This window comes from Anopheles darlingi, chromosome 2 (genome assembly GCF_943734745.1).
Source record: "Anopheles darlingi chromosome 2, idAnoDarlMG_H_01, whole genome shotgun sequence".
Taxonomy (NCBI): Eukaryota; Metazoa; Arthropoda; class Insecta; order Diptera; family Culicidae; genus Anopheles; species Anopheles darlingi.
Window position 1 is genome coordinate 52,656,355 of NC_064874.1, and position 16,816 is coordinate 52,673,170.

Below are 16,816 nucleotides of genomic sequence, written 5' to 3' on the forward strand. Positions count from 1 at the left end.
TTTGAGAATGTCTTCAAAAACGACAAAAAAAATCAAAACCTGATGGATAAGCAGCTTGAACGACGAAGAGCGTTACTAACTTTTGAATAACACTTTAAAACTAAGAAAACATTTTGGTGTTAATCAGTACTTCAGAACACCAAGAAACTTTGCTTGCAGATTTAATTATGCATCCTTCCCGGTAATCGACCGGGATTGCTGATTGATAATTGAATGCTATAAATTTCGTAATTTGACCCGTTAAAAATTGAGAAAAATCATATGAACAGATTAAACCCAAAGTCAAATTTTATAACTCCAGACGAAATAGAAAGTCTCTAGTTTCCCACAACACTAACTAAGCTAAACACAACAGTAATTGTTCAAAGGTCAAAATTACCGACAGCGAAATCGAATGATCCCTTCCTCCTCGTCCTTCCTCGTCTTAATCCGGTCGTTTTTTTATCCCTGGCATTAAGAATACAACTCTAAATAATGTTGAAAAAATATGGGCCATGGTGAATACTATTTGATCTGAAATACCAATCAATCCATCCAAAAAACTAGAAATAAAAAGTATTAGGAGCAATTGATGGGTGTATTTTAAGATTAAAGCCATAGGTAATTAAAAATAATATCAAAACGCGTCCTCCACATTCCAATACTCCTAAAAAATGCATTACAGTTGGATAAAAAAACAAATGTGTGCAAGTGCTGCTATTTTATCGACCCGCACTGTAATAGACGGTGTTTGAAAAAGGTTCGAAGAGGAAGGAGGCGGAGGGAAAATCACGTGTCAGACCCGAAGTGAACCCGAAGTCACCCGAAGCGAACCGAAGTTACCCGAAGCGACCCGAAGTTATCCGAAGTCGGCTTTGGGCTGGGTTAAAATTGCCGAAGTGGACCCGAAGTTGGACAAATTTGCCGAAGCGGAGCCGAAGTTTGCCGAAGATAGCGGAAGCGTGAAACGATAAAAAAAACGAAAAAACGATAATTCGGAAGCCCCGCCCCGAAATTGTAGCCCCCCGCGCCTGCCCCACTACCACCAGCTAAAACGTTCAAGCGAATGCGGATTTAAATTTTTTTATTTGGAAACGTGCCGCGTAACGGAAAGCACGCCGTGTTTGACGAGTCCTTGTGTTAAGTTTAAATTTTCCGGTGATTCAGTGTAACGTTTTGTGTCCAGTGTAATCTTGTTTAATTTTCTTAAACAATTTTTTCTTCTTGTTTGGGTGCTACAGGCTAAAGTAGTAATTTGATGTGTTTTGTGTCCAGTGTAATCTTGTTTAATTTTCTTAAACAAATTTTTCTTCTTGTTTAGCTACTACAAGCGAAAAGTAGTAATTTGATATGTATTTTTTTGTCTATGAGGCCGTGGGTGCTTGTATTAAAACATATTAAGTACAGCCTGCTAGGTCATGATGGCTGGACTGAAGAAAAAAAAAACCTCTCATCCATTAGCAAACAACGGTTGCGTGTCGATCGAGAGTTTTCTGGATTGCGTGACACACAGTTCGAAACGTTGTATATATGAAGGGAATAAATTTTCTGCGCCTATATATAACGTGCACAGTTCACATGGATCATCTTGCTGATTGCCCCACTAGAATGGTCTTTCGTATACCTCTCGGTGCAATCTATAGTTTCACTGTAGTGTAACGAAAACGCGATACTGATATTCCCGCTGCAGCATTCCCGCTTGCTTCGTGGCTTGGCCGTGTTTTGCCTTAATTAAAAAGGAATCGCGTGACTTTCTATTGTACAAGCTTTTAAATGTTTAATCCATTAGTGATCAGAAGCTACAAAAAAAATAGAGTATATATTCATAAGGTCAAGTAATGCATATGTGAATAAGTTAAGTTAGAAACTTATTTTAACTTATGTATTAGCAAGCAAAAGAACACCTTTCAGTTACTAAATTCCACGAGAACAAAGAATGATTGAACACAAAACACACAGGCAAATTAAGCTTATCATCGTTGCACATATGTGATTTTGTTTAAAGCAACATCCATCGGGTCGATTGCAAAATAATTGTGAGTAAGGGAATGAAAATGAGCCAGCTTGGAACTGTCTATGCCACCAAAAGGCGACGTCGAAATGGAAAAAGGTAAGTTTAAATCCATGTTTGTAGAATTTGATATTTTGTTACAATTGTTTTACAACAAATTTAGAAATTAATAACAGTCGCAAGCGCCACAAGCATCTTGAGCATGCATCTGGGTAACTGTGAGTTACGTACGGATGTAACAAATATCGAGATACATATCAAATACATTTGATATCCGTTCTTCAAACTAAGACTTTTATACTTCCCAAAAAAAGATTTTGGCCAACCCTCGTCGCATACGCCAACTAAAATCAACAACACCATCAATTATTACTTCTTTTATGGTTTGCCCTAACGATTCTGATTTTAAATTGATAGCCAGGTATGCAAATTCTCATTAAACCCTTGCTCATCTGTAGCCGTATAAGTGGAAGAAACACATTTTTTACGCTGGAACAGAAAATCCTATAATGTCGTATAATATATGTATATAAGCATTCATTTTATGAAAGCGTTTTTTTTTGTACAAAGACTACGCCCATTACACCCAATAAAGTTCATCGACTGCGCATGAGCCGATTGTAAGATTTTATCGACATAACATCAAGAACACTATTTTTACGGCACGCTGTGCGATCGAGCTTAGGGACTTTTGGCAGAAGGTGGTGCCCTACACGCATCCTTATCATTACCTGGTTTCTTGGATCGATTTATCCAACCGGTTATGACTTTCCATGTCTCGTTGTGAGAACCTGGTATGTTTGTTTCTCTTGGAATTTGCCCTTTTCACTTCTTAGTTTATTGCATTAAATCAATCATAGCCTAATAGATGGCGATTTCAATAACTGTATTGTTTAAATAAAACGGAAAATAAGATGGTTTTTTTTCTACAGTGATCTTGTCCTCGTTTCTAGTAAAACTTATTATGATCATAATGGCAACATTTTCGATCATCACCGGCGCGATTACCTCTTAGTGGCAGATTACACGCATACCAAATTGTTCGTTAATTTAGGTTATCGCTGAGTTCTCAATATCTTTGGCACAGTTAGATGATTTATTCGATGAATGCCTTAGTTACATATTTCATTTCAACAATCGTAATTGGATTATATACTGCTGAAATTTTTTTGCAGTTTAAGTAATTTAATGTGTTCCTATTTAATTATTCCTTTTGCCAAACACAAATTATCTTAAAGGCTGCAACTGACAGTAGCGGTACCAAAAGATGATTTTATGTTAGCATAAGCTAACATCTCATCTTAACCATGACACTTACAGCCTTCCGGAATGCTTGTCTTTTCCGTGCAGCAACAACAACAGCAACAACAACAGCAACAACACAAAATAAACTAACATACTGCATAGTTTCGAAGCTCGTATTCTAATTCTGTTACAAAATGTTCCCAAAAAATCTCGTTTATCATTACCTCACCGGGATATCGTCGTTATGTTGTTTGTTTAAATCTCTTATCTGCACATCCTATACGATTCGGTTCTTTTCACTCGGCAAGCTCTTGGTGTTCTTTTGCAAATACTTTAAAAATCAAACCTCAATATGCATCATGCTGTTTTCAGCTTTTATGTGGTGCATTGCTTCCTCCTATCCCAATTCCATTGGTCGATTGGGAAGATTCTAAATACTTTTTTACTGCTGCTTTTTTTTGCCGATCGCTGCCTCCACCATGTACAAACAAGATTGTTTGTGGTCTTGATTTAAAGGCAAAACCGATTGCCTCGTTAGCATAAATTCCTTTACTACTGTGCAGACATCGACCGTGCAAAACACGCAAAGTGGAAATACCATAATTAAAATACGATTCCGTTCACATTCGTTTTGTGCCAATGATAGAAATCGTTTATAGAAAACTCAACCGAAATAAGCAATTTGCAATGTGAAAAATAAGCCGTTAATAAAAAAATAAGTTAATAAGGTTGCCCTAGTGTCCATATAATAGTCCAGCTGCAAACAATTGTCTTAAATGGTGTAATATATTTACGAATGGATTTAATTAATAAAAAGGGCTGAATGAGTTTGTCGATTTCGGCAATCGATAAGAAAGGTGAAAACCGATTTATTATATTCGCGAAAGAATATTAACTCAGTCTATTGCAGTTGGTGCTACTTGCGAATATATTGTCTCTTGTGTGACCATTGATGATATGGTTCCGGTTGGGCAAGAAAGAGTCATTCTCGGTGTGACTGTTACCTGCACTTAGCTGTGAGCCTGGCCGGGCTACCACCAGTCGTAATCAATTCGGGGGTAGAACAACAGACGGTCACAAAACATATGGATAGCAAACGAAATAGGGAAAAACCATAGCACCTCAAAAACAGTAAATTTCACAATGTGAACCAAGGCATTCAAGGAACATATGCTTCCTGCCGATCGGTTAGTGTTTGCAACAAGGAGCGGGACAGGATAGGATATTAAAAACGCGTGAGTCATAACCTTTGTTGTGGGCGACCTCAGCTTTTGTTTCACTGGCTATCGACCGTCCCACAATGCACCGTCCATCAAAGAACTACCACTGTTGTGGTTACTATGGACCCTTTTCAGGAAAAGGTGAATTAAGGATATCTATCCTCCAAATTGGTCAGCGATCCGCGACAGGCGTAAGCGAATGGAATGAATTACGGAAAAGGGGAAACTTACTTGTTAAAGGGCACGTGTTACAGGACCCTAAATGAAAAAGAATAAAAGACACTCCAGGAACACTAATGTTTTTCTTATTCGTGGTTTCATTGGCAATAATACCCGCGGAAACTATTCTACACCAGGAATCATTTGTAGATCATAAAACCACATACGAAAAAATTCATGGGTAAACAATGCGGTTTCCTTGACAAGGATAGTGGAAGGATAGCGCCAGGAACCTATGAAATGTACACACTGGATTCGGTTTTGAATGTGTAACTTTTTTCCTCATTCTGCTACAGAATTCTGTTTTTCATATTTTTGTATATACTATTTTGCTAAAATGATAGAATTAGCATAATTATTAATGGGCTTCTCGTAATTATACCAATTTTAAGTATAGAACTTACTTATCAGACTTTTCACGAGGACAAAATGCACTTCACCGCAGAAATAACAAAGCAGGTGCGAGGTGTGCAGTAAAAGGTGAATAATTATGGCTTTGACCATTCATCTGCCAGAGAAAACTATTTGGCGAATGTGCAAAGGTACCACAACAGCGGAAGAGAGATATGATCACTTGAGGCCTTTTTTCGGACGCAATGTGTCGACCGAAACTGTTTTAAAAGGAACCGACACGACTTCATAGGTGCATTTATTGTTTAACTTTTCTGAACGTATTACTTCATATTTCTTGATATGAGTTATATAAAAATTCTCAATGCTAGGTTTCAAAATAATTTCTGTTTTATATTTCATAACACAAAATATGCCAGTAATGAAACACAAAATTTTGTTGTGCACCACATATGTGCGCTGGTGCTAAATAGATGACAGTCGACCTTCATATGCTTTTACCGTTTGCATTTCATTGTGTGCATGCAGCTGTATTTTCCACGACGTAAGATAGTGTAATTTCAGCTGTAGAGCAGTGTTAATGATTTTACTTTTTGAACACCTGCACTTACATATTACTTTACTTGTTCGGTCAATACCCTGAGCAACATTTTGCCACGAGACTTCTGCAAACATTTAATAGCTCTTGTCGTATCGAATTTGTTTGTATTGTGTCTCTATTGGAAACTCTATTAATTACCCTTATAAAACATACCTTTTTATGCAGATCAGATCAATTAACAATGAACAACTCGGGTGCAAATCTAAGGAATTTACATGATCTTACATCTTCTATGCCATAAGTTTATACCCTATCCGCGATTCGAACCTTTTATGCCATTCTGTAATATTTTTTTGTTATTTAATTCACTGAAGTTAACTGTGTACGCAATAGTCGTGCAATGGTGATGTTTAATATAACATTTTGAAGTAAATTGATAGTTTTTTATGTAGTTGATAGAAGAAAATTCGCATCTTTCGAATAAAATTCTAATATTTCTGATAAAACCCAATGCATTGGAAAAGCCGTGGAAATTTCGGAAGCGTGGGTTGATATTTGATCTCCTATTATTTTTATTTTATTTTAGTATTAATTATTTTTTTATTTTTATTATACTTAAAAAAAATAAAGGCTAATATGACATCATGCAAAACATGGCACGAGTGTTACATGCATTTTACAGTTTTTTCTTCTGTAATTTAAATTTAATTATTTAATTTGTCTTTTAGTATTTATATTTATATTTAATTTATGTGCTCGAATACACTCGTATATAAATTATCGTTTACATATCATTATTTTAAACTATCTCTTTTTAACAGGTTTAAAGTTAATCGCATCACGCATAATGGCATACACTCTGCTTTTTGAACTTTTTGATATATAAACCATAACTTAATTATTTTTTGATGTTTGACCTTTGGGTTTTAATTGCCTCTATCCATCCGATCCGTTGAACATGAATCGCATGTTACAATTACACCTTTCTTATATATGTTTAAAAAAGATCTGCCTGTTTTTTAGAATATCTTACGACTGTTTTATAAGACCTTTGAAAAAGGTATTTAAACATTATTTTAAGTTAATTTTCTTCTTGCCTGCCTTTCTTAATATGTCATATGAAAATATGAATATTGCCTGGTGCGTGCTGTATTTTTTGTATAACTGTTGCTATTTATTACATTTACAGCATAAAAACAACACCCAAAGAAGGTATCACCAAAAGCAATCCTTCCAAGAGACACCGAGAACGTCTTAATGCCGAATTAGATCTTTTGGCCTCTTTGCTACCGTTTGAACAAAACATACTGAGTAAATTGGACCGTTTGAGCATCCTACGACTGTCTGTTAGCTATCTCAGAATAAAGAGTTATTTTCAAGGTAAGTGATAGTTGAGCCCAACTTAAACCCGTTTCTAGTAAATAGTAAATGGGTGTCGAAATGTGCGTGATCTAAAGTTTTTTAAAACACTCCTCTAATACCGGCATTCCATGTTTCTACCATTTATTCATTAGTCGTGATGCACAAAGAAAAAAATGAAAATGGAATGATGTCAAATGCCGTTTCAGATGAAAACTACCGTACCCGCGATTTTACGTCTTATGATCACAGCTTCGTTTTAGATAGCGAAATGTTTCTACAGGTAATTGATCTGGGTTCAATAATTCATGGTAAAACGTCAATTTCATTGTTTCTTCAAAAAAATTAAAAATTAAAAAAAAAATTAAGAAATAGACAATTGTTAATTGAAGTGTTTCAGAAAATTCCGATTGTTGAAGCGTAAAACGATTTCAACAGTGATTAATTCACCAGACCAGACTCATTTGTTCAAAGTTTTAAACAAAATTAAGCAATTACATTAGACTTTTGTCAACTTAAGGATATTGTAACATTGCGGTCTGGAAAGTTGTGTGAATAGCGTGAACAATAATTTGATGATTATTAACAATTGCGTTCAATATATTGAACGCAATTGTTAATAATAGATATGGTATACCATATCTTTGCATAATCGCTATTTAATAGCACGCTCGATTGATAAACGTCTTGCTAAACGTAATCTGTCTGTGGAGTACGGAAAAAAGAAATAATTATTTTATGTTGTAGACAAAACATTCACAAATTTTCAGATTGATCTATGACGGTAAATCTATAGTCTGTTATATTAATCATCACGCTGTTATTCTATCTTGCGCTTATGTGGAGCTCTCTAATAATAATTCAAATTATAGATAATGATCCTTTTATCTCTAATAATAATATAACTTGAAAGTTTAAAGTATAATAATACTCGTGGGTTGAGGAGTCAAAAATGGAGATTTCATAATAATAGCCTGACTAAGGTTTTCAAATATCATTCTGCATAATTCTGCAGAAATACGAATAATGTTATATGTAGTAATCATTGCTATCTCTGTTATCATTTAAAGGAGGCTAAGATTAATTTGGGCTAAACATAAGGTTAATTTAGAAGTATGATTTTTACGAAAATTATCTACCTTCGTTTTTTTTGCAAAAAAACAAAAACATTTTTGGCACATTTAACCATTCCTGCTTGTTTACAGCGATAAATATACATTTAATCAACATGTTTCTGGGCCATGTGGCCAATCCATTGGAAAACTCTTCTGAGTTCGAATTTGTATTGGGGCTGGGCGAAAGTAGTATTCTTCATTTCGTGAGCTTTGAAACATATGAAAGTCAGTGCTTCTAAAAATTAGCCATAATTGATAAACAGCTTACTAAAACGCGTTTTACAAATTATAAACCGATTCAGATAAGATGACGAACAATTATTTTCCAGATTTTGATGATTTGGTTACTTCTGTCCACTGATTTAAAAAAAATTAAATCAAGGTCAAAAATTAAACTAGCTGCAGACTTAATTTTGTGTTAATATATTCCAGATTATCATCCTCATTAATGATTAAATTTACTTAGAGAGAGATTTAGAGACAGAGTGTAGTGTACAGATAAACTGTTTAGCATTTTATATCGATCGGTCAAGTAGTTTTATATGAAAACGTTGGTTTTGGGCAAGTAGCGAGATGCATTGAGCCATGTATGAAACGCAAGTTTTCCAACAAAAACTCAGTTTTACTTCGATTGGTCCAATAATTTATTATGATGTTCTTAACAGTTTTACCAAGCAGAAAAGTATAGAAAACCTAATGAAAAAAATAAAAACCTTCAGTTCTCTCCGCCCAGCACTAGATAAATTAGGTTTTGAGCACTTGTCGGTACATTTATCAGGCTTTCTCGTAGACAGAAACCATTTATATTTAATGAAATCTTTGAGCACCTGTATCCGACTCCGACATAGTTTAATTATTTTTACGAGAATTCTGAGGTAACCTATAAATGTAAGAGTTTATGTAATTAATAAATTTAAACATATAACTTGTGACATACTTTGGTAACGTTTGATAGGCCATCGCGTTTTTGTAAAATAAATCGGAAGCACACCGTTGCAAATCTCCATGTGATTCATTTTAAGCATATTTATTAAATCTTGAGGTAAATCATCAAATCTCCCTTAGCATCGTTGCAAATGTTACATTATATCATTAAACCAAAATGCAAAATCATTGTAAAACGAACTGTGTAGACGATGAAAATTCGATTAGAAAATACGGACTATGTTTCTCAGAATTCATTCACAAAAAATATTTTGTGAATGAATTTACGCCATAACACGTTGTTAGAATTATTTTACAATTTTCGGTAAAATCTATATAATTATACATAAGTAAAATCTATATATCTATAAATCTATATATATAAATGTAAGTTGCGTACTTTCGAACGCCCAAAATTTGAGAAAGGATGGGTCGATTTCGCTCATTCTTGGCGCTATGAAGTCATCTTGGTCTGCTTCATGTTTATAGTTGAGAAATGTTGAGAAAACTCCGTTCGTTAATGGCGAATTGAAACTCTTTTTTGCACTGGTTTTCCACTTCACAGCTTACTTGATTTCATATTATTCAAAACATTGGATGACAATCTTTCAGCTCCAATGCATACTTCGATGAATTCAATATTCATACTTTAATTTGATCATCATCGTCTACTGTGGTACTTTTAATGTCTATACTGATCAGACCAAAGAACGATTGGTTTGTGTAAACTAAGAGTGGATTGGTTGATTCGCGATATTGTCTTCCAACGGAGATTTGTCAAGTGGTTTAAGATTTTGTGATTTTTGTGGTTACAATGAAAACTACGTTTAGTACATCGAGAACTATTTTTGATGAAGTGAAAATGGTTTGATTTTCATTGACTCATTTCATCCAGCCTCCCACCAGAAGATTAAGTGAAACGTATGCATTAACAGAAAGAGATAAAATTTGGATGGTGATATGAAAAAAACTATGACAATAATAAAAACATTTTACTTGCAAAAAAAATTGAACCCTCTATCAGCCGAAATCTAAACGAAATCGCGAAAATAATGAAAATTGCAACAATCAAAAAGGACAGAAATCACTGAAAAACATGTGCACAAATATATTTTCTTACTGTTTTGTATGAAAAGTGATAGAATTACCTTCCATATGTATTTTTCAGAACTCAATTATCTGTCTTAGTTTTTTTCTTTTCACCATTTAAATTTTGTCTCTTTTTTAATGCACACTAAGGTATAGCGCAGCTTAAGAGATAGCGCAGTTGAAATTCAAGGAGGCAATGTGTCGAGTGGCAGAACGAAGTTTGCGGGTTCAACTAGTTATAGTATAGATCCCATCACTGACGGCGGAGTTACGGAGTGATTTGCAAACTCGATTTTTACTGATTAATAGAACTTTTATTTCCCTCCAGCTCCCCATGTATGTACGAGGGTGAATCAAATATAAATGAGACTTTTCGTGCTACGGTCACAAAAACGAAGATAGAACGTTCTCGCTTTTTTAGTTGTTGCTAATAATTTTGCTGCTAGAGGTACCTTCGTCATTTGCGCAACATATTATAATCAAGTTTCTCGCCGTAGAAGTTTATGCCTTCTATCGAGCAAAATTTTGAGGAAATCAACTGCCTAGTTCCGGGAAGAGACATTGTTGCGAGCCAGAGTGGTTGCAAAGCTTAAAAACCAATTGGTGGGTAGAAATCGTGTTCAAAATGAGAGCCATAACCGCAGGCCTCGCACCAGCCTAAGAACGCACAACATTAAATCCTTTAGACGGCTTATTGAGAATGACAGACGTCGTATCACTACAGGACAATTCACGCGACTGATTTTTGTAATGTTTTAAGGGGGGGCTTTGGTTATTTCGGGTTAAAACAAGGCTCATTTTTGACGATTTTTAGTGAAGAAACTATCCAACTTTATGTTTTCAAAATAATGTTATATTCAACTACAACTATTCAAGAATATTTGGTTCCATTTTGAGGAAGATTTGATCAAAACTACGTTCATGGCATCCAACCTAAAAAGGCAAGTTTGTAAAAATGTACTTTTTGCGGTGCGCATCGTAGCCACGTGACGGGTCATCATAAATATACAAATCAATATTCTTTTGATAGATTATAAGCTTATCCAGGTAGCCCCGTCGAGTTTTTATAGAATTTCCCATTTTTCGATTTTTGGCAGATTTTAAAAGTTGAAAAAGTAAAGCTTTTTTTCGATATTGCCTCAAACAATGAGCTTTACATAATTAAAAAAATTGTGTAAAAAAAGTATCAACAATTTTTATAAAAACTAAACGGGGTTACCTGGCAAATAGTGTACAGATTATATTTTCAAAATTTCAAATCGATCGGTTCTGTAGTTTTTGTGCTACGATGGGCACCGACTTTGAAAATGTAAGTTTTGGGAAACGCGATTCAAAATTGCGAGATGCTTTGAACAATGTATGAAGCTCTGTTTTTCAAAAATCAATATCTTTGTCAGTTTTGCTTCGATTGATCTCAGAATTTTACACAATTCTCTTGAAAGGATAAGAACTTATAAAAAATATAAAAAATAATTGCGAATAAATAAAATAAAATACCGAAGCCCCCCCTTAAGTGAGATCCTACTCGCATATCGCCTCTAAATATGGGACATATTGATAAGGGAAGTAGTTCTCTTCATGACAATGCTCGCCCACACACACTTTAAACCATTACTAGGGGAAAAAGGAGCAACTGAGGTGGGAAAGATTGGAACAACACATTACAGCTCTGACCTGTCACCCTGTAACTTTCATGTGTTTATCTCTCTCAAGGAAATTTAGGGAGACAAAAGACAAAAGAAAAGGGAGATAAAAAAATACCTTTTGTGCGTTAAAACTAAAAATAAATTTCCAAAAAATAAAGTCTCGTTTATATTTGATTCACCCTCGTATGTAATGTATTAACATTAACTAACTCACGCATTTCGTAATGTATGTTGTCAATCTTATACTTATGAAAAATGTAAAAATGTTTTGTGAGCCATTCTGTAAATCATTTTCAGTAATCGATTTAAGATAGGACCTATATTTTACTATTACCGGTAGCCGAAATTAGTTTGAAATAAATTTAACGTTTCCGCCAAAATAAAATTACAAATTTATCCTTTTTAGTAAGCCTCTTAGTGATGGGGGGATACATCACAATTTATTCAAATAAAATATTTTTAAAAAAACACAAGGAGACTGGGGTAGCGATTGGAAAGTTTTGAAAGATATACTACTATAATTCTATAGATCTAATTCTATAGACTATAATTCTATAGACAAATATAATTGAACGATTAAAAACTTATTTCTGTTTCTAATAGGCACTAAATGGATTTATAATGATACTTACATGTGACGGAGAGGTATTTTTTGCTACCCATACTATCGAGAGCTACTTAGGATTTCATCAGGTACTGCTTCAGTTCTACACTATTGCAGCAGGAATATATTTATCTTTATTGTTGTTTTACTACTTTTAGTCTGATATTATTCATCAATCGGTTTACGAACTAGTTCACTCTGAAGATCGCGAAGAGCTTCAGAAGCAATTATTGTGGAACTCCTTCTTACCGGCAGATCTTTCTGGAATTCAACTTACAGAAGCCCTTGTCCCCGAAAAGGATAAATTGTTGGAACGCAGCTTTACCGTGCGATTCCGATGTTTGCTGGACAACACATCCGGCTTCCTGGTAGGATATAGAGGATATAGAATCTGACCCTTTCATATCTTGTTGATTTCTCTCTATTTCCCAATCTAGCGTTTGGATATTCGCGGCAGAGTTAAAATTCTGCATGGACAAAATAAAAAAAATGAGGAACCCCCTCTGGCATTATTTGCATTTTGCACTCCTTTTGGCCCACCCAGCTTGTTGGAAATTCCACCGAAAGAGAATATGTTCAAGTCAAAGCATAAGCTAGACTTTTCACTAGTTTCTATGGATCATAAGTAAGTTGGAAATAATAAATACTTACAGTGATTGGCACAAAAATCCAGCACTTCTCTTCCACTATCTATCTAGACGAGCTTCGTCGTTTATGCCTCATGTTTTTAACTGTTGCATTGCTATTGTTAGATTATTTTTATGAAAGCTCAATTTCTTTTTAACATATGTCCCGCTATGTAATTTGTTGCCTTTCATTGTACGTAGTGTGTATTCAATATCTACAATATCAATCTAATAATACATTATCTTGTTCTTTAGAGGAAAGAATACACTTGGATACTCAGACTCAGAACTAGCTAATATGGGAGGATATGATCTTGTACATTACGACGACTTGGCATATGTAGCCAGTGCACACCAGGAACGTAAGTAGTATTCAATTATCATGCGTCCTGCATAATGAAACGTTTGGATTTAATCTACCTTTTTAGTGCTTAAGACAGGTGCCTCGGGTATGATAGCTTACCGCTACCAGAAAAAGGATGGTGCATGGCAGTGGCTACAAACCAGCTCCAGATTAGTGTATAAAAACTCGAAACCAGATTTCGTAATTTGTACACATCGGCAGTTGATGGAAGAAGAAGGCCGAGATCTACTTGGAAAACGTACGATGGACTTTAAAGTACGAAAAAATAGGATATAAAAAACTGATTCTTCCTGAAAACCTTCGGATTGGCTACCGGAGGTTGTTTGATTTGACCGTAGCAAAATGTATTAATATATCTCATTTTCATCTCAATAAACACATAGGTTAGCTATTTGGATGCCGGCATTTCATCAACCTATTTTGATTCGGATCAGCTTATCATCAGTCCAAACAATCTCAACTCACCCAGCTCTCCCACAACATCTCAACAACGTGCTAATCGACGGTATAAAACACAACTACGTGATTTTCTTTCGACATGTCGTCATAAGCGGAAAATTAATAATCAAAGCACAGTTGAACAGGTAAATACACAATAGAAAAAATGAAACGAATGAAGATTCCCTTAGATTTAGTATAATCATGAGTTCTGGCGATCCTTGATGGGGATCACTGTCTTTCTCTGTCTTCATAGGTATCGCCTACTGTTTCGGTGGTTGACTACATATCTGGTGGTCCACCAGGAACTGCTGCAGCGGCAGCAGCTGTGGCAGCGGCTGCGTATACAAACACTATAAATAGTGTTTACCCTCCATCGACCCATTTTCCAGGCTCAGGACCGGATAACGTTTATATGACGGCGCCAGTGCATTCCCCGAACTTTTATCCGATGCCTGATAATCTATTCCATCAGTATCGGCTGCAAGGTGTAAGTGGCTACTATCCCGAGTATCATACCAGTACTACTGCATCCACGTTTGTATCTACTAACGGGCTTATTCCGTACGACAGTTATGGAATCACTAAAGAGGACACCATGCGGTGGCATGAAGGCGGCAAAAGCTACGGTGCTTGCAGTGACTCAAACCAATCGCACTCAGGCTCCGGTTTGGTGGCTGAATCAAACTCACAAGAATTGTCAAGTCTATCCGTAGAGCCGTACCTTGTGTCTGACATAGAGACTGCATCTACAAACGATACGATCCCTTCTCAAACTTTAAAACCATCTTGCCAAGCGCACCTCAGCAAGAATGCATCTCCAGTACATTCTTTAGAGGAGCTGGTCGATCCGTGTTGTTCCACTGACAGCACGACAGCATCAGCCGTCAGCACTGCTGCTCTGAGCGGAACCAAAGATTCTATAGAACGGCGCAAACAACAAGTGCAGCAATATCAAAATCACGAGCAGCATAGTCTTCAATCTAACCACCAATCTAATCACCAGCGGTTAGTGCATCATCGTCATCCAATGCCTCAATTGCCCAGAACTGAGCAACATAGTCAGCAGCCACAACTGGTCAACAAAAATGGTGGCCATAACTGCAAATCCGATGAACATAAGATAACTACCACATCACCTAGGTCCTTATCTCCAATTCAATGTGAACCACCGCGACAGACTGTTCTCATGTGGGGTACGTCCTATATTAACAGCAGGGAAGGGTCTAGTACAAACATCAGCAGCTGCAATAGTATTTGTGACAATGATCTCCCTCGTAACAATTCCGATGGTCCAACATCGTACGAATATTTAACAGTGAATAACTTCCACGGCTGTTCAATCAATAATACAAGCAATTGCACAGTAATCGCTAGTTCTGGCGAACATAACAGTACTAACATGGCGAATCGAAAACCAGATGCCGATGCTACTGAAAGAGAAATGATAGAAAAAGAAGATGATAGTAAAAGCCGAACGATTACAAAATCATCGGATTTAGCTCACATCTCACTTGTGTCGTGCAAAAAAGAAACTCCTCAACCTTCCACTACCAATAACGACTGATCTGGATACATCCAATCATATTCGGATTGCTAACTAAGCACTAGTGAAAACAAGAATCATGTACCTAATTTGGACCTCTTTGTTGAATTACAATTTTCATCTATCTTTTATTCATTGCAGTCATTAGGTCATTTATTAAAAAGGGCCTCTGAGTTTCATGTTTGCATAAGCCAATTTAAGCAAAATTATTTATTTAATCGAGCGATCGATATCAATGGCATACCGTAATTCCTGACTTTTCCGCAACAATTCCATTTTTTCTAACTCTTTGATGTGCAAATCGGCTATTTTAAATTATCCTGCCTCAGCCCATGACTACAGCTCTCATGTTAACGTATGCGTGTGCGTTTTCGCACAATGCTGGCTACAGTTTTTTGGCAAAAATCTTTTCCCTTGTTTCTCTTTCGATTTCTGTCACATTTCCATCTCTTCTTCTTTTTCTATCACAGCGATTACCTCTTCAAGTAATTCGTTCCTTGAAAAACTGAAAAACTAACGCGGTCCTATTATAATTTCCAATTAGCTTACAATATGCTTCGTAACAAGCAATCTAATCTAATGACACAGTCTATTTATTTTATCGGTAAAAAGTCATTTTATTACGTAAGCTTAGAACCAATAGTTGCTACATCGTATCGCTTAACTGTTTTTCACATCCTAATTACTTACTAGTCTCGGTTCTATAAGGAATTTGTATACTTTAACTTCACACTAATTTTAAATCCATTTGATACTGACTCTGTGGAATTTTAGCACATTAGCAACTTATGGCTGCTTTCAATTTTTCTTTCAGGTACTTCACGAACCAAAATAAACAGTACTCTTGGCATACACTTTAGATGTTCCAAACGAGTGATGGCAAATTGCCTTGCTAATAACTGTATTTTTTAAGCTTTTGTTCTTTCCAATATAGAAATGGCAAAATATAATACTATTACGGTAAAACTAAAAAATAAATACTTTTCCCAAAAAGTAGCCCCCTTCCTCAAATACGAGTGGTAAATGAGGTAAAAATAAGCGAGTTAGGGGGTCTAATTTTTATTTTCACTTGATAGTTTGACCACACATTAGAATGGCAAGTACAGTCAAATGTCATAGCATAAAAGCTTATCAAGCGTCTATTTACTTTCGGATCAACAGCAGCCACAAACAATGGAAGGATTAGGATACCCTGGATGCAATTTGCAACCACGCATCCGTAGAATCGCATTCACTGTCTTCTTTCGAATTATTATAATGTCTGGGTCGCCAATTTTTTGAGTAGTAATTTACATTGCTTCCACAACTAAGAATCCTCAAATAGGTTCGAAAATCATGTCTGTACATCGTATCTGTTCAAATACATACTAGTACGGTTGGATCTGCCGAATAAACATCTACAAAGCTTGACAGTGTGTAGTTCCAGTCTACTTGACTTACGTCTCTACCTGTATAATAGATAGTTACTTACAGTAATATTACTATGGAAAAGATTGAAAATAAAACGGAATAGCCATAAAAAAATTGATTATGTGTAAT

General features: G+C 35.6%; 1 protein-coding gene across 4 annotated transcripts; it reads left to right on the forward strand.

Moving 5' to 3' along the window:
- Positions 1-1,083: 1,083 nt before the first annotated feature.
- On the forward strand, positions 1,084-16,786 carry LOC125952273 (uncharacterized). Of its 4 annotated transcripts, none has more exons than XM_049681648.1 (10): positions 1,084-2,089; positions 6,756-6,946; positions 7,081-7,208; positions 12,303-12,392; positions 12,462-12,671; positions 12,741-12,928; positions 13,185-13,291; positions 13,358-13,548; positions 13,677-13,877; positions 13,988-16,786. In XM_049681648.1, the coding sequence occupies exons 1-10, from the start codon at positions 2,028-2,030 to the stop codon at positions 15,296-15,298; spliced, it is 2,679 nt and encodes an 892-aa protein (XP_049537605.1). In that variant the 5' UTR covers positions 1,084-2,027; the 3' UTR covers positions 15,299-16,786. The 4 variants fall into 4 exon arrangements, with proteins under 4 accessions (XP_049537605.1, XP_049537606.1, XP_049537607.1 ...); XM_049681649.1 differs by having other exon boundaries at positions 13,370-13,548; XM_049681650.1 differs by having other exon boundaries at positions 7,135-7,208.
- Positions 16,787-16,816: the final 30 nt, after the last annotated feature.